This window comes from Mytilus galloprovincialis, chromosome 2, assembly GCF_965363235.1.
Source record: "Mytilus galloprovincialis chromosome 2, xbMytGall1.hap1.1, whole genome shotgun sequence".
NCBI classification, from domain to species: domain Eukaryota; kingdom Metazoa; phylum Mollusca; class Bivalvia; order Mytilida; family Mytilidae; genus Mytilus; species Mytilus galloprovincialis.
The window spans coordinates 44,609,841-44,628,941 of NC_134839.1; the positions used below are offsets into that span (position 1 = coordinate 44,609,841).

Genomic DNA, 19,101 nt, shown 5'->3' on the forward strand with positions numbered 1-19,101 from the left:
ATTTCAACCAACATATAAAAATGAGTAATTGAAGCTTTATCAGAATTGCTATCTTGGTGTAACTAGGGGTTACAGAATTTTATACCGTCCCCATTTGGTAAAAATGTGTAGCAGAGTTATTATTATAAGAGTTTTTTTAATTTCAACCATGGTATAAAAAATGAGTAAAGGAATATTCATAAGAAATCAATTGTTATATTGGTGTAGTTCATGGGGTGTACAGAATTTAACACCATTGTTAAAATTGCACCCCCCCCCCCCCCTTACACCAAGATAGATACTAACATCTAACACAAACCAGAAAAGTATCTATAATCAAAGCTTAATTTCATCCCTGTTGTACATATTATTTGAGAGTATTTCCTCCAGGTGTGATTTCAAGCAGACTGCAGTCATTTTGTCATTAATTAAAAGTATTATACTGTATAAAATAGTTATTTCCTTTTATAATTTTCTGTTACAATCTTTTAGACTATGAGATTTAGAGTTTGACATACAGTATTGTATTCACACCTGACTGTTTTTGAAGAGTCATTTTTTATATCAGTGGGTTGCTTTCTCATTGACATCTTTTTGTTGACAATACTGTTAATGTTACTAATCTAAGTGTGTTTTTACCCTACATGAAAATTGCACACATTTTTGCTAATCAACTTTTGAACTAAGTTAGCTATAGGTCAACTATGGTAGCTTTTTAAAACATGGTATACATTCATAGGAGAGATGGAAAGGATAATGATAACTTAAGAAGCCTGTTCACAAAACTGTATAAGGTTATATATAAATGATGTTGATTTGAATAGCAGATGATTTTAAAATACCTTTACACTTGTTATTTTCCAGCAATAAATAGTTGGTGACTACAAGATGTTACCATACTTAATAATGTAACTTACTGAAAAAGAAAAGAATACCATATTTAAGTGTAAACAATGTTTTTAAATGAATTTCCTCTGCCTTTCAACTATTTGAAAAGTTTTCTACCCTGTGCCATAAGTACAATGGACATTGTCATAGAGGAAATAAAAATGGGGCATATTACAATTAGACAGCAAACCATTATGGAACACACTCAACCAAAAGACCTTTTTTTTAAGATGATTTTTGTATAAAGTTTAAGAATAGTACAATATTGTGCATAACACTTCTGTAGCGTGTTAAACTATAAGTGAATGAGAAATGGCAATAAGTTAGGTAGTTTAGTATGGATCATGATTGAGCAATTTTCACAAAATTTAGGAACTATACTGTATCCTAGATGTAGAAAATCAGTTGGAAACACAACGTCAAATAGAATAAAAGGGAAATTAAAGTTTTAAATCTGGTTATTTGTGTAAATAGATTTGTTTCGATCCTATTAAACATAGATGATACCCATTTAAATACTATGTGAGAATTTTCATTCCTCAGATGTTAATTTGCCTGAAAAAATAACCACAGGAAATACAGAATTTACATTATTGTAATATGTGAGAACTAATTTAAGTTGAAGGAAACTGAATTTAGCCATATTTTATACATACAGGTTAATAGATATTTCCTACAGCTGAAATAACTGTAGTAAGTCATTTTTATTATTATATTATATATTTCAGAGTCTGATAATGGGGAACAAACACACAACATCTAAGAAGGATGTGGAATTTCCTGGTGAAATAAGAGGAAGAAGCAGATCCTTTACAGGATTTTCTTCAAAATTTCGTCGGAAAAGTAAAAGTCCAACACGCGAACGCAGCTCATCTGTTTCAGAGCAACGTCCAAAAAGAGGAAGCTTAAAATCTAGTCAAAATAGTGATGCTTATTCTGGTCAGAATGGTCATACAAAATTGTCAAAAACTAATTCACTGCCTGTGGACAGTTCAAGTAAACCTGTTACTCTTATTTGGAATAAAAAGTCTGCCAAGGAAGACAAAAATGATTCTTCCTCTTCAATTTCTACCTCAGCTCCCTCTAGATCTCGATATATGCCTCATCACCATAATTCATCAACAATCACATTTTTGGAAGGGAAAGATACACTTGGGCGGGACACAATTCGTAAAAGTTTTACACAACAGGAGATGGATGAATCTCCAAGATCTACAGCCAAAAGGATGAGACAACTCACCAATGTTATATATGGAGATAAATTAGCTAATCTTTCTCTACGCAGAGGACTTGCAATACAAAATCGTGACATGTCTTTGTCACAAGCAAGCCTGTCAAAGATCTCAATGAAGTCTAGGTCACTTCATAGTCTGCTGTCAACAGATTATGAGAATGATGAATTTGAGGACAATTTTTGTGAAAAAAGTTCAAAACAACCAGATTTTCACCAAAGTAATGATTTCTATTTTATGCGACCAAGAACAGGATCTGCTCCAGCAAGTGAATTGACTCAGAAAGGAAAAATGGCTATGGGAGCAGGTGACATTCAGAGAAGAAAAATATCTCATCAAATGCCATTAGAAAGTACTCCTAAAGAATTAGTTAGAAATTCAGGGTCATATGAGAAGGTTAATCGAAGGTCTCCTGAAGAGGTAATACAAGCCAGAAGAATGCTTGTATTTAGAGCTTTGAAAACTGAAGATGGGGTTGTTTTTCCTGATAATTCTAAAATACAAAATGAAATTGCAAATAATGGAGGTCATGTTTCCCCAACAAAGAATCTTAGAAATGTAGGTGTAAGGCAACAATCTCCCACAAAGGAATGGGTTAGTTCAGCAGAATATTATAAACAAGATTCACACAATCATGACATGTATGGCAACAGACTAAAGTCACCTAATTATGTTGTATGTAGCAACAGCTCAGACAGTGGCCCAGTTCTAGGCAATGACTTGATTCATTATGCTGCAGGAAATAGCTCTGAGGCTTTATTTGATAACAGATCTGTTTCACCTGGCAATAGCTCAAGGTCATCCTCACCTATTAATAATGAACAAAGAGCAATATATTCACAAATTGTTTGTACCCAAAACTTGAAGAAGTCACCGGTTAAGGAGGATCAAAATTCTAGAACTTTAGAAAAGAACCGAAATCCAAAAACACCAACCAAAAATGTACTGCCAAATATTGATGAATACAAAGTTTTAAGTTCAAATATATCTAAAGGTGATCGCTGGGGATCTTATGAAACTTTAACAAGAAAAGCAAAAAGTGATGATGAATTTATTGATCAAGAAAATTATCTTATGAGAGAGAGGAGTCATAGCTTCTCTTTGTCTTCACCTAAGCCAGGTTTTCGAAAAGAGAAGAGGATTGAAAAATCTTTTTATGATGGTGTGTGCATTTCGCCAATAATGGACTATGAGCAGTCTCCAAGATTACATACAAGAAGCAATAGTTGGTCAGTTCTCCATGAAAAGCATAATATCACTCCAAGGACAAAGGGTCACCAATCTATGAATAGATTATGGAGTTACAGTGTAACATCACTATCTGACATGAGTTCAGATCTTTCGGGAAATTACTCACAAAGGTTTCTTGATGACAGATTTAATAGAGAGAGTGGTAAGTAAAGGTTAGATGTCATGTATTTTCACTAACTAAATGTTCCATGTGCTATTACAGAAAAGTCATACTCATATAAATACATTTATATAACATACAGATGACTGATTTATTGATTATTGGTATTTAAGGGGGCTCACAGGTCTAAATCAACTTTTTTTTCTAATATAGGATTTTGCTATTTTTTTCTATGATTAAACTTTATCTTATACTGTACCTAATAGAAATATAACATAAAAATATGGGGTCAACGTTCACTTAAGCTCACAATCTGCCTCCGAAAGAAGCATACATTTTTGTTTATGTCCTTTTTTTCTGTTGAACTAATAGGAGAAATATTGGTAATATCAAAATATAAAAAAGAACTAAATTACAGAAATCGCTAAAATTTTACAATCATTTAGTTTATGTACAGTTTGTTTGAAAACAATGATAAAAAAAATATAGGTCACCGATGAGTTAAAAAAGATATTTCAATTTAACGTAAGAAAATTACATGTTTGCACCAAAGGGAGACAATTTGGAGCTTTTTCAATGATTTAAACATTTAAAAACGTCATCTGTGGCCAAACCAAATAGATTTGTCTGCGTAATTTTTGTACCATATTATAAAGTAATAACTAATAGTGTTATAAACAAAATTTGTAATGAAAAATCAAATGTTTAATTTTTGCTGAATTTTTATACCCACGAGCCTCCTTAACAACAGTATCAGTACTATTGGCTATTTGTTGGCGCCAGTTTTTAATGGTGTTTAGTTGAAGTGGGAAGTAAATTTTATATACTTTCTGTAAGTAGATAGTTTGTTGAAACACTCATTGTACAAGGGAAATGTTCATCAAAGTTGCCTTGGCTCCTGGGGCTTGAATATTAAAATGCAATTGTCATCTCAATTAATTGTGTGCAGGAACACAGGTGCAGACACTGTTTCAAATGACACTTTAAAAAAAATACAACAAACACACAAGTATAAAACTTCTCTTATGGTGTACTTTAGGTGATGTTGAGAGTATCAATTTACTTGTACTAGTCAGAAGAACCACAGTATTGGTGTCAGTCTTATGAAAGAGATCTGAATATAACCTCTTTGTCTCATGAATTATTATTAGTTTGACTATATTTTTTCCTGTTAGGAAGCATTTCACAGTAAAAAAAACCAACTTAAACCCACTAAAACTATAAAAAAAAAAAAGAGAAAATTTTCATCACAAAAAAAAAAAAAAGTTTTATTCTCTGGATTCTTTTATTTTCATGTGCACCAATTTTCGTGGATTACTGAAAACTTACCTTTTCATGGATATTTGATTTGGTGGTTAGGCCAAAGACTGCATACAACGGGAAAGAAAATTTGTTATTCGTTGGACATGTTAAATTGTGGTTAACCTGTACCCATGAAAACCACGAAAATTGGTAGATAGATAGATAATTTTATTAACCAATCATGGTGCCCAAAATTTGAGCTATACAATCAAATGAATTACAAAATAAAGCACAGAAAATGATTAGAATGATTAAAGTACATTTAAACAAAAAACCACATGAATACACATTTACACTAATTAACCTGATATAAACCAAGTTATTGACAAAACATAGTTGTTATGGGTGCCACTGTGACCTGGAGAAATTACATAAATCTTTAGGATAGTTCTAGGTCTATGGGAGACAACTCCTAATCAATTTTATTTCCTATATATATATATATATATATATCTATATATATTTTTCTTCTATTTTTTTTTTTCAAACAACAATATTTTCTATAATTTTCTTTCGTTTTTCAAAAAGGGAGTGCAATAAATTAGATAAGTTTGAAGTAACAAAAAAATCTTCAGATGAAAGAATCCAAACAAATTTCATTTCATCAGATAATCTTGAAAAATTTTTGAATTTAGAATTTAAATTAGATAGATGTTGAGATCGAGTATCTTTTAGAACAGGACATTTTAAAAGAAAATGTAGTTCGTCTTCAACTGCGTTCTTACATAGCTTACACTTTCTGTCTTCAGCTTTAATTCCAATATACCTCCCTCTTTCGATTTCAAGATCATGACAGCTAGTTCTAAATCTTGTGATTATTTGCCTGTCTTTTTTTTAATTCATTTTTAAATATGGTTCAAACATAAAAATATTTTTAAATTTTCTGTAAGTTCTTAATTTATTGCCAGATTGTAAATTAGTACACTTCCCAGAATTGCTTTCTAAACTAGCTAACCAGCTTTCTTTAAATTTAATAGTTAAAGATGTTTTTACTTTTTTTAGAATATGGTTTTGTTTAAAGTTTGACTGGTTAACAAATAGATATTCTAAGTCTAGAAATTTAAATATATGTTTAATGCTTCCTATCCAAGATTCCTGGTTATGTTTGTCCATAGAATGAGATAGATTTATGGCTTCCCTTAGAATAATATTTGAAGGTTCAATATCATTCATAAGATGGATCCAATATTTTACCATATTCATTATTACATAATACAGTGTAGGGAGTGAACCTAGTTCTCCTCTACATGCCATATTTGATGTTTTTATATTAACTCCAAGAAAATTTACAAAGCTTAGCTTAGTATCGAACGAATATAATGAATCCACAGTATTTCTCTATGAGATGAAATATAGAGATCATATCCAGGAACCAATATGTAAATAAATCAAGTTATCTATGAATATTAAATATCTCGCCAAAAGAGGCATCACAGGTTTTAGAAACAATCTGTATTTATAAAGTGCCACCTTCAGATTCTTTCTATAACAGTCCATAATCTCAAGAAGAAAGAATGCACATTATTTTGATTTCATTTTTATGTGAAATATGCTGGTTCATTTGGATAACCTGCACCTGTCCTGACAAAATCTTTTTTAAATCTTATTACAATTTTTGTAAACAAAATCATTAGATTAAATAATTGATTGCATCATATTGAATAACTTAATCTAAAGTTTATATTTTGGTTAATAAAATGAAAATTTGAATGGGTCTTTGAAGTCATTTTAAGAATCTCAGAATAAGATGTTTCTTTTATTATATATAGTTTTTTTTTCTGACTGTAATGTGATGATATTAAAAAAAAGATGTGGTGAAAGACAAAAGAGATTGTTTTTATGTTTATACACAATGCTGATTACCACAAAATACAGATCAGGTTTGAATTTTGGTGTATAAAAAAGAAGATGTGGTATGATTGCCAATGAGACAACTGTCCACAAGAGACCAAAATGATACAGACATTAACAACTATAGGTCATGGTACGGCCTTCAACAATGAGCAAAGCCCATATTGCATAGTCAGCTATAAAAGGCCCCTAGAAGACAATGTAAAACAATTCAAACGAGAAAACTGACGGCCTTTTTTATATAAAAAATTGAACAAAAACAAATATGTAACACATAAACAAACGAGAACCACTGAATTACAGGCTCCTCACTCACTCAGACTTGGGACAGGCACATACATAAATAATGTGGCGTGGTTAAACATGTTAGCGGGATCCCAACCCTCCCCCTAACCTGGGACAGTGGTATAACAGTACAACATAAGAATGAACTAAACTAAGTGCTAAAGTCACTTTTTAACTGCTAGAGTAATGCCCCTTTACATATGGAATAAAATGCTTTGCCGAGGGCAGCCTGATACGACTGCAGAGGTGGAACCCTGAACAGCTGGTGCGAGTTTGGAAACAATTACATTAAAGCTTGATATTGTCTGTATTTGGATTGTGATCAAATTTTTGACATCATATAGGATTCTTACACAAAATAAATGTGGTGAAACCCGTACAGAAATTGCTAACAAAAGCACATAAGTTTCACATGTGAAGCACATGAGATGCAAGTAAGAATTGTATGCAAATCAGGTTGCTCATATGTGCAGTTTGTTAGTTCATATGTGCCCACAAAAATCTAACATAATGCTCACATGTGCAATTCAAACCTCAGGTGAGCTTTTATCATCCATGTTAGTTTTATGTTAGTTTTGTACTTTGAAAAGTTTTTCCATTCTTCTAACCATTCAAAACTAACCTACATCATTGCTCATATGAGCTTTTTCAAAATGACATGCCCAGTCATGTACTTCCTGTAAATTCAAATTCATGAAAAGCATGCAATAAATGGAGGTAGATGGATATGGAAAATGTTAAGTCCTATATTGTGCTATTTGAAGAAAGGCATTGTTGAAATCTGATAAAACCAGTGTGGCTGTGGTTAATTATTTGTAAGTTATCATTTCTATTTCATTATTTTCATTTTTGTGTCAGATTTTGAAATATATTACAATTTTAAGTCCTTTATGGGAATATATATACAGGTTGCTTCAAAATAAGTACTACATGTATAAAGATTTTTCCTTTTTGAACTTTTTGAAATACAGTACTTATTAATCAAAGACATTCATTGTGTACTAAACTTGCAAGTCCCTCTTTTAGTTTTATAATGTAATGTTATGTTTTTAGTCATGATCATGATTATTGTTTAAATAAAAAAAAAATAAAAAAATATGAAAATCATAATTAACTGACAATAATTAAAGAATATAACTCTTTTAACATGATGTATCAGTTATTTTATTTTCAACTGAATTATTAATCAAGGTCATCGTGATGTAAAAATATATATAACTCTAGAAGTATTTATACCTTTTGTACACTTCAGAATGGTTTCAACATTGACAAAAAGAACATTTTGAGGATCAAAATGTGACTTTCATGTTTATTTTGTGAGAAATGACATACCAAAATAATCAGATGTCAAAATAGTGGCTTTCTTAGTTACGAACTGGTAGAAAGTGGAATTTATCCCTTCAAAATATTTGTCAACGTCCAATGAAAATTATCATTACAAACAAATTGCATAAGAATGCGCAATTCTATGCAACTGAAGATTTCTTGCTAAACGTAATACTGTGATATAATAATTGACACATCCTGTTTGGTGTGTATCTCCTGCATATCAGTTTAAAAAAACAAAACAAAATATGATAAAAAAAAAATCCACCCCACCCTTTTTTTTAAAACTCCAATTGGAGTAATTACCTCCAAAATCAATTCCAATATGCCCTTTGTGGTATGGTACCTTGCAGTACAATTTCAGAGGATCCATACACTTAAACAGTTATTGTCTGGAAACTAAAAAATCCTGAATGTTCGAGGCAATTACTCCAAAACTCAATCCCAGCATTCCCTTTGTGATATGGAACCTTAAGGTACATTTTTAGAGAGATTTATACACATACACACAAGTTGATGTCCAGAAACTACAAAAATGCTTTTTTTGGGCACCTTTTTGGCCCTATAATTCTTAAACTTTTGGTACCATAACCAGAGGCACTTGTCTCAGAAAAAAAAATTCCTATATACCTTAATATAACATTAAGATATTATATTAAAGATATACAGGAAAAAATTTCTGAGACAAGTGCCTGTGACCTTCAGAGAATCTTGATTTCTAGAATATCAGATGGTCCATAATAGACACTTTCAAAACTCACTAATAAATAAGAGTGAACCCCCTGAAAAAAAGCTATCACAGCCAAGAATAGCTTTAGTTGTTACCTCCTTTGGACTGTTAAACACTTAACACCAACTATTACATAAATTCCTTACTGTACATTTTTGTACATTACAATGATAATAATTTTGAAAATGTCTAAAGCATTGCTATGGTGAATCGGATTTGATGAATTAAGGATGTACTTAGGTGAGGTTTTGGAATTTGTGTCAAATGTTCGGACTCCTTGGTGTTTTTCCATACAATACAATGTAAAATATTTTGCCCCATAACACCCATTTATTTTTTCTTAGAAGACTTAATAGCTCATGAAAGGTCATTTACCAAAATTTTAGAAGATTCTTGATTTTCTTTTTATTGTTTTGAGACCCAAATGATATCAATGCAAATATAAGGTAAAAGTCCGAGTCAGCCTATTCCCGCCATATTTTAAATCTCAAATATCTGGAAAAGGAGGTCCATGAGCAATGAATATGTTTAGCTTATCTTTATCCTTAATTGATGCTCTACCAGCTTAAAGTATCAATTTTAATTTCTTAATTTCATAATTTTTACCTAACCTCACCTAAGTACATCCTTAAGAAATTTATTCAGAAACTAATTGGTTGCATCTCCCTCAGAATAACTTCATCTCAAATTTATTTGACAATTACAAGTACCCATAGATTGTAAAGGGAATATAAAGTCTCAATTAGTCGGGGTTTAACCTTTTCATATGATTCTCAACAAAGATTTCTACCCTGTGTTTAATATATTACCATGAAAGACAACCCTTATTATTTCAAGTCAAATTTGTTGATTTATGAAATTATCAGTATGAAAGTTTATTTAAAGAAAATACACTGTATATTTTGAATTTTTATTTAAAGGGTGAAAATTGTTAGAAAGTATGTTTTTAATATTATTCTATTTAAGCTGGGACACAATATATTGACATGCTCCCATCACTGTTAAGGATTTGATATTTAATACTGATACATGGGAGGTAACTCAAGTTATATTAAAACAAATCTACTCCAAAATACAGTTCTAAAATAGGAGTTGATTTTACATCTTTCCACATATAAAATTTTAGTTTTCAAATGAATTTTCAAAGTTTCAGAAGCTGATGGAATAGTTTTACATTTTGATTTTATAATCAATATCAAATAAAAGTTAGTTATAGATAAAATCATGTTTATATAAAAGAATGATTAAGATTATACACAGATTTGAAATAAGTTAACTCTCAAAAATCAAAATACATTAGACATTTACAAAATACAAATATGAATTTAACTCCTTTGCCCCAATCCCTCCCGTAGTTGTGAAGGTGACCACCATTCTTTGATGGCCCAATCTGACCCTCCAGACTCTTTTAAAACGTTCAAAACTGCTCCATCTGAACTGTCTTGACAGCACAGACATTAATTATACAATTCATAAACTTATCTCAGAGGTGTGTTCATGAAAATATGGAAACTTTTATAATGGCTTTTTGTAAGTTCAAAAATCAGAAAAACGTGCAAAGTATCCAAAATCAGGCGGGGTAGCAAGTCTTTTGGTGGCCACTACATTACTGGTATGGGCTGTAGTTATTAACTGTTATCATAAATACATGCATAGGTGATACAGGTAGACAATGAGGTGTAATATGGTCAAATGAAATCTGGTTTGTAAACTAAAGGTCACTGTTTATATGTCAGAAATCTGTAATGACATTTAGGCAGACCTGTCTTGTGAATGATAGACCCTTAAGTCATGGACTACTGGAATTATATAGTAATACGTTAATGGCAAAGAAACACAGTTTGGTCAATATTCACCTCTGAAGGTCGTCATAAAATAGAAAAATAGATTTATTTTAGATCACTGTGTTCTAGTTGAAGGTCATTATAAGTTACTGAAAATGAATGATCACTGGTTTGGTCCTTTTTATTCAGGTGCAACATACTGATACAATACTGAGTGCAAGTTGTACAACTGCAATGATCAACAAACATTGAGAGTCTATGTAACCTTATGTTGAAATTCTATCCTCTGAAATGCCAATCATATACAGGCAGTCTCAATACAACTTCAAGTGTTTGATATGTACAAATGTACAGTACAATGTATGTTTATAAAAATGAAAGATTTAGTATTTTATTTGAACCTTTTCAGTGAAAAGTAATGACAAAATGGATAATACGAAAAAAGTGCAAGAGTGTAATGCCAATGTTGGCCAGGTTAATTTATTTGTTGATCCTTACAGTTCCGTTTAATCTCCAATAAATTCTTTTGAAATCTGGGGAAATAGGTAATTTAGTCAATCAATAGCAATAACTCCTGTTAGGTATCGACTGAGTATTTTTAAGCACTGCTGCCTTTTTCTGTAGATCATATTAAGCTGATCATTTTTTCATGTACAATTTCTCTTTATCTACAATAGTTTCTGCAAAAAAACACTGATGGATAATAATCACCCTTAAAGGGTGTAACTTATAGAAGGCATTGATTTCTGTCTTATTGAATGACTCGTAGATCTTGTCCTGCAGATCATTTCTACTATGTACAGTTTATCTATTGTTGTTTTGAAAATGATAGCCATAATCACAAAGTCATTTAAAGGCAATATAAGTTACATAACAATTTTGGTCAAAATGTTAAGTTACGAGTAGGTAAATCTTGACATTCTCAATATCCAATATTAGGTCAATGTGAGGAAAATATCAAAGTTTTTTGTATGAGGCTGAGAAACTGGGGAAGGGTGAGGTTGTACCAAGCCCTTCCCATGTTTTGCACTGAGAACAAAAAAGTTCATATTTTTATGATACATGTATTGACCTAATATTGTCTTTATACTGCAAATTAAATTAATACATTGATAGCTTTTCAAATCGTAACACAAATGTCAAACTTATTTTCATCCCTTAATGGAACCCTGATTGTGGAGAAAGTGTTCCCCGGTGAAATTGTCATTATGCAAATATAGCTATGTTACTATATTTAGGAAATAAACACAACTAGATGCATTATAATTAAATACCGGAATTCTGATTGAAATAAAAAAAAAATAACAGATTTCAGAAAAAAAGAGGAAGGTTAAACAAATCTCCTATCCACAAATTCATATGGTGAATAGTTGTTTCATTGGCAATTATTTCAATTCTTCCCATTTTTACATCACAATGACCATGAAGGCATTCCGATCGATCGATGTATTGTTGCCATACTTAAAAAATAAATATAAATCTTGAATCAATAATTGTCCCAATTTTATAAGTCAATAATTGATAATTTGATATGCATGTTTTAAAATATGTGTCATACATTATTTATGATAATTTTTATAAATATTTTTTTTTTCTAGATATTAAAAGGAGTGGTATATGTTTTTAAAAATCCACTTTTAACTGTTTACTACAAGAAGGTTATGTAAAACAATTTGCTGTTTTAATAAATTATAGGTTGACTTAACAAAGATCAATCTCTTTAAACTTTTTATTGTTCAAAAAATTCTTCTTCAACTCATGTAAAACTATTTTACCCACAATTCTTTAACAATTCATTCATAAAAGAATTATCCCCTTCAGGATTAAAATTCATTCATGAATTGTCTCCCTTCTTATTGTTTTGTTTCCAGACGATTTCACTCCATGTGGATTACATTCTACCTTGTAGGGGTAATTGTCAAATTCGACTACTTTAAGATGTTGAGACATCAATTAGTTTGAATAAGATGATATTAAGTTACTGTTAAAATGAAGGAAAAACTGTATTCGATAAAATATATGTGATAAACGAGCAGTTGCTTAAATTAAATAAACACAAACATGAGATCCTCTTGAGAACCTCACTTTAAAACATTTGTGTAAATATTTCCTATCAAATACACACCTGAACAAGTTACATACATGTTTAGAATCTGCAGGTAAAAATCAAGTGAGTTGTTTTACATATTTATTGTACTTCTATGGGAGGATTCAGTTGAAATATCATAGATAGGTAAATTTTTAATGTTTTTAAATGTTAAAAGAGAAAACGAAGGAATTACGACTGTTGTTTAGCGAGAGTGGCCAGTAATGTAAATTTCATTCAGGTATGTGAACATATTTTCACCTGGCTTTCTGGTTATGTTAAATGTGATTATTGACCTTTTATATCGGAATACACTTGGTCAGCAAATTTAGCATAAAATGGGTCTAATATTGAAATAGTTTTCATGTTTTTGACAACAAGTAAAGGACCTATTATATTACAGTGTAATTTGTCATAAGGAGTGGTTCATTGTACACATGTAGGTACATTTTACCAGGATATATATTTAAGGGAAGTCAAAACATCATTCTTAAACTGTTGTATTTTAGTTCACATGGCCCATAAATTGGCATGAGGCTAGTCTGAGTCTCAGTATACATGGTATATAATGTGTATGGCCATCTGCTGTTGATTCATTTTTATACAAATTATTATTCCCTGATTTATTTAAAACGGTCACACAACAACAGACTGAAGTGTATTTATAATTTTTTGAATAATATGGTTGTAAATATTTTTTCTGGTGATGGTAAGTTTTAACTTTAAATTCTGGACTTCCATATTTTTCCTCTTCCATCAATTTATTCTTATCCTTTTCATACGACCGCAAAAATTGAAATTTTTTTTGTCGTATATTGGTATGATGTTGGCGTCGTCGTCTGCATCTTCGTCGTCGTCCGAATACTTTTTAGTTTTCGCACTCTAACTTTAGTAAAAGTGAATAGATATCTATGAAATTTTAACACAAGGTTTATGACCACAAAAGGAAGGTTGGGATTGATTTTGGGAGTTTTGGTTCCAATATTTTAGGAATTAGGGGCCAAAAAGGGCCTAAATAAGCATTTTCTTGGTTTTCGCACTATAACTTTAGTTTAAGGTAAATAGAAATCTATGAAATTTTAACACAAGGTTTATGACCACAAAAGGAAGGTTGGGATTGATTTTGGAATGTTTGGTTCCAACAGTTTAGGAATTAGGGGCCAAAAAAGGGCCCAAATAAGCATTATTCTTGGTTTTCGTACAATAACTTTAGTATAAGTAAATAGAAATCAATGAAATGTAAACACAAGGTTTATGACCACAAAGGAAGGTTTGGATTGATTTTGGGAGTTGAGGTCCTAACAGTTTAGGAATTAATTGTCCTGGGGCCAAAAAGGGGCCCAAATAACCATTATTCTTGGTTTTTCGCACCATAACTTTAGTATAAGTAAATAGAAATCTATGAAATTTAAACACACGGTTTATGACCATAAAAGGAAGGTTGGGTTTGATTTTGGGAGTTTTGGTCCCAACAGTTTAGGAACAAGGGGCCCAAAGGGTCCCAAATTGAACTTTGTTTGATTTCATCAAAAATTGAATAATTGGGGTTCTTTGATATGCCGAATCTAACTGTGTATGTAGATTCTTAAGTTTTGGTCCGTATTCAAATTGGTCTACATTAAGGTCCAAAGGGTCCAAAATTAAACTTAGATTGATTTTAACAAAAATTGAATCCTTGGGGTTCTTTGATATGCTGAATATAAAAATGTACTTAGATTTTTGATTATTGGTCCAGTTTTCAAGTTGGTCCAAATCGGGGTCCAAAATTAAATAATTGGGGTTCTTTGATATGCCAAATCTAACTGTGTATGTAGATTCTTAATTTTTGGTCCCGTTTTCAAATTGCTCTACATTAAAGTTCAAAGGGTCCAAAATTAAACTAAGTTTGATTTTAACAAAAAATGAACTCTTGGGCTTTTTTTATATGCTGCGTCTAAACATGTACTTAGATTTTTGATTATGGACCCAGTTTTCAAGTTGGTTCAAATCAGGATCCAAAATTATTATATTAAGTATTGTGCAATAGCAAGAAATTTTCAATTGCACAGTATTCAGCAATAGCAAGAAATCTTCAATTGCACAGTATTGTGCAATAGCAAGAAATTTTCACTTGCACAGTATTGTGCAATAGCAAGAAGTCTTCAATTGCACAGTATTGTGCAAAAGCAAATATTTTCAATTGCACAGTATTGCGTAATAGCAAGACATATCTAATTGCACAATATAGCAAGAAATTTTCAATTGGAGTTATCTTTCTTTGTTCAGAATAGTAGTTGAATCACCTTAAATCATTGTTTTATACAATATACAATGTATATTCACTTTGACTACCAACCAATCTTTAAAATATTTATGATGTATTTAAGAGTAGTTATTGTTGCAAACTCCATTAGAAATTTGAATTGATATCAGTTTTGGAAAAAGGGAAAGGGGGATGTGAAAAAAAGGGGGGGGGGGGCAGGTTAAATTTTTCTCATTTCAGATTTCATAAATAAAAAGAACATTTCTTCAAACATTTTTTTGAGAGGATTAATATTCAACAGCATAGTGAATTGCTCAAAGGCAAAAAAAAATTTTTTAAGTTCATTAGACCACATTCATTCTGTGTCAGAAACCTATGCTGTGTCAACTATTTAATTTTAGATTTAAACAAGTTTGAAGAAGGAATTTTTAATTGATTTGCAAAATCTTAACATTTGTTTTGTGTAAAAAAAACATATAATGTCAAAAATTTGATCACAATCCAAATTCAGAGCTGTATCACCCTTGAATGTTAAGTCCATACTTGCCCCAACTGTTCAGGGTTCGACCTCTGCAGTCATATAAAGCTGCGCCCTGCGGAGCACCTGGTTAATCTTTAAAAAATTTTCTTGTATTTTTTTTGAAGGGTTATAGCATGTGTTTGTAAGTCCTTGTGTCCTGTGCATCCTATTCTGAAGTACTGTGGATTCATTTATTTTCGTGGGTACCAATTTTCGTGGTTTGAGGAAAACTTGCATATTTGTGGATATTAAATTTCGTGGTTTTGGCAAAGTCTACACCTATTCCTTTGGAAAACTTATAATTCGTTGCACATTTGAATTCGTGGTTCTCCTGTACCCACGAAATCCACGAAAATTGGTATCCAACGAATATTAATGAATCCACAGTAGTATAAAAGTTGAAATACTTCTCATGATACATAAGACATAAACATGGATTATTACAGATCAGTTGAATTATCTATTGTACATGTAGATCTAGAGGATCTTTCAAATTAATGTTCAATGTAGGATTCAGTCTCAGAAGTAATTATATAGGATAAAATCAGATGTAGAGTTGTCACTTGTTCAGAAGTACTTAAATATATACATTGTATACATAACAGGCTATTATTTGAACTTGGAATTATTTTTAATTATGGAATTTGCTTGATTTCTTGTTATTGAAATTTTCAATAAATTCCACGTTTATTCTGTACTGAAATGTTCTGTGCTGCGCACAACTCTTTCTATTACAAAGAAAATAGTATTTTTCAATAGAATGTACTGTGCCGCGCACAACACTATCTAACCAAAATACATTGTATGGAAAGTGTTATTAACCGCTCAAAAGATCATAATACTAAATATTACATGGAATTTATCAAAAATTTTAAACACAAGAAATTATGCAAATTCCATAGTTAAAAATAATTCCAAGTTCAAATAATAGCCTGTTACATGTACATTGTATACATTGCATATTATATAGGAAGCAGTATAATATTCTAATTTATCTTGAAAACCGTTATGCACAGGGAAAATCTAACTTATTTTAGCAGTTAATTTTCTTGAATGGCAAGTTTTTTAGTCCTCAAAAAAGTCACTGAGGAAAGACAGGGGTGTTCAGTTTTTTGTAGCACTGATGGATCAACTGGAGAATATGGAAGAAATAGTTCTCTTCAATGATTATTAATGAATGAATCAGCATTACATTTAATGATCTTTAATGGCTTATCTAACCACATTGACACAAACAGCAATCTTAAGCGCTGTAGGCAGTGTCAAAGAGCAATCTAGCGCTGTAGGCTGTGTCAAATAACAAACTAGGGACGAAAGCTGTGTCAAAGAGAAATATAGCGCTGATCTGTTTATGTGTCAACATGTCTATGTGTCTATATGCTGATGTGTCTATATGTTAATGTGTCTGATTGGAGACTATGTTTAATAACAGGCATACATTATATTTGATACAGGTTTTAAACAATCCCAATGCTGCTGTATAAATATGTTATTGGTAAGGAACTACTTCTACCGTATATACATGTAACAGTTGAGCCCCACTGACACATCTTATATCCATGTACCGGGTACATTATTTTGGCCAGCCCTCCCCCTCCCTCTCCCTCTTTCAGTCATGGTTAACTTTAGAATGTTTGCATAGTACATGTAGTAGTAGTTTAAATGTTTAAAAACCTGCATGCTATCAATTCATTATACGGTTCACTACTGACCCCCTGCAGACCATAGAGGGTGAATTAAAAACCAAAGAGAATTCACCGTTCTAGATGTACCTCACCCCATATGGATTTTACTAACCCTCTATTATAAGTTATATGGTTTGCTACTGACCCCCTACGGATCCATAAAGGGTTAGTAAAATTCAGAGGCCGGAGGCCGAACCCCTATTGTTTTGATTCGCGGTCTATGGTCCGTAGGGGGTCAGTAGTTAACAGTATAACGAATTTATCGCACGCTGGACTTTTTCTGCTGCTTTATATTGAAAAATAAAAAAAAGAAACACAACTAAATTTATAGATGACGTCACCATTAACGCGTCATGAACCCCTTACAGTCTGATAGGAGGTCACCACATGACGGCGTTAAACCAATCACAGCGTGATGATTTACCCGCGTTGCGATAATGATGTGTAGGGAGTCAGTAGGGAACCATATAACTTACAATGAGGATGCACAATTTTACTCTTTGATTGCATAAATTAAAATGGGGTAGTTTGCGACCCCCTGTGCATGTTATTAAGAGATATAGTCCTTGAAAGAAATTGTTTTAAAAACTGTTTTTGTCTGACGCTATTGAAGATACAAATGTATATTAGAAAACAATATGTAGCTAATATGTTAAACAGGGCAAGATTTGCAAATAAATCAACATGACCATAATTGTCAGCCTCACAAATCAGCAGGGGCAAGAATGGTCACTATATTTAAAATTGATATGTAGCTCTGAATTTGGATTGTGATAGGTATATATATATACATGTTATAATTTTAAACATATTAGATCTTATGTCTTATGACATATATACTCAATTCAAATCAATGTTTGACTTAATTTATTTGTTTATTTTCGGCCAAACTGTAAGCTTTTTTTTTTTACAATAAGCACAATTCAGGGACAACTATTTATTAGACTACTGAAAAGGTGTTGCCACTTAAGATACAGATAACTCAAAGTTTAACATTTCAAATTACGCTACGGTGGGGGCATATAAATTAAATATATGAGATTCTATGATTGATGTGCTGAATCTAATGCTGTATTTAGATAGATTTTTGATATTGGACAATATAGGTAATTTAAGTCTAATTTTAAAACTTTCAGTTTAACATAGCTATGATATGACCAATATATGTATATATATGTGTCAAATATAAGGAGAGTATATTATGAACTACAGTATATGATTGAACTTTATTAGTTTAGAAAATTCCATGGATTTCTAAAGTATTTCATTGTTGAGAATTTCATGACATTGTCAAACACAAGAATATAACTTACAACTTTTTCATTCAAGTAAATCAATTTTCATTTTCTTTTGACACTCTCTAACATTACATTTCCTCTAGGGAACCCTATATATACATGTATATATCCATACTGGAACTTTACTACATGTAGCTTTAATATGTATACACAGTCCTATCAACTAAATAGAGGTCAATTCCACAACCCATAAATTTTGACATTAATATAAGTTTTTTTTAACAAGAATTGATTACATAACATGACAATTTATTAGGAGACCTGATTATAGGACAATTTATGTATCATTTAATACCACGTTGACATATATATGGTAATATAAAGAATTACAGAAAAGTGAAGTATAATCGATGTAAACCCAGACACAAGTGAGAAGTTAAGCCCCCCCCCTTTTTTCTAAGAAAATTTGGTTGATTATATAGGGAATCACTGAAGCATGACCATAGTGGGGCCCCCCCTTAGGCAGTCAGTGGGCCCCCACTTATGAAAATTTCTGGATCCTCCACTGGCCTTTCCACTTGTACTATCCTATTTGGCAATTT

The 19,101-nt window shown here is 31.4% G+C and overlaps 1 protein-coding gene across 5 annotated transcripts in view; it reads left to right on the forward strand.

The window, feature by feature from the left end:
• Positions 1 to 19,101, forward strand: part of LOC143063654 (protein TANC2-like) — a 67,378-nt gene that overhangs the window by 8,913 nt on the left and 39,364 nt on the right. The window contains exon 2 of one of the 5 annotated variants that reach the window (XM_076235915.1): positions 1,596 to 3,492. In XM_076235915.1, coding sequence (XP_076092030.1) covers positions 1,605 to 3,492 — 1,888 coding nt within the window. In that variant the 5' untranslated portion in view covers positions 1,596 to 1,604. Of the gene's footprint in view, positions 1 to 1,595; positions 3,493 to 12,582; positions 12,640 to 12,803; positions 12,962 to 17,027; positions 17,072 to 19,101 lie in introns of those variants that run through there. The other 4 variants (XM_076235919.1, XM_076235917.1, XM_076235918.1 and 1 more) reach the window with 4 other exon arrangements.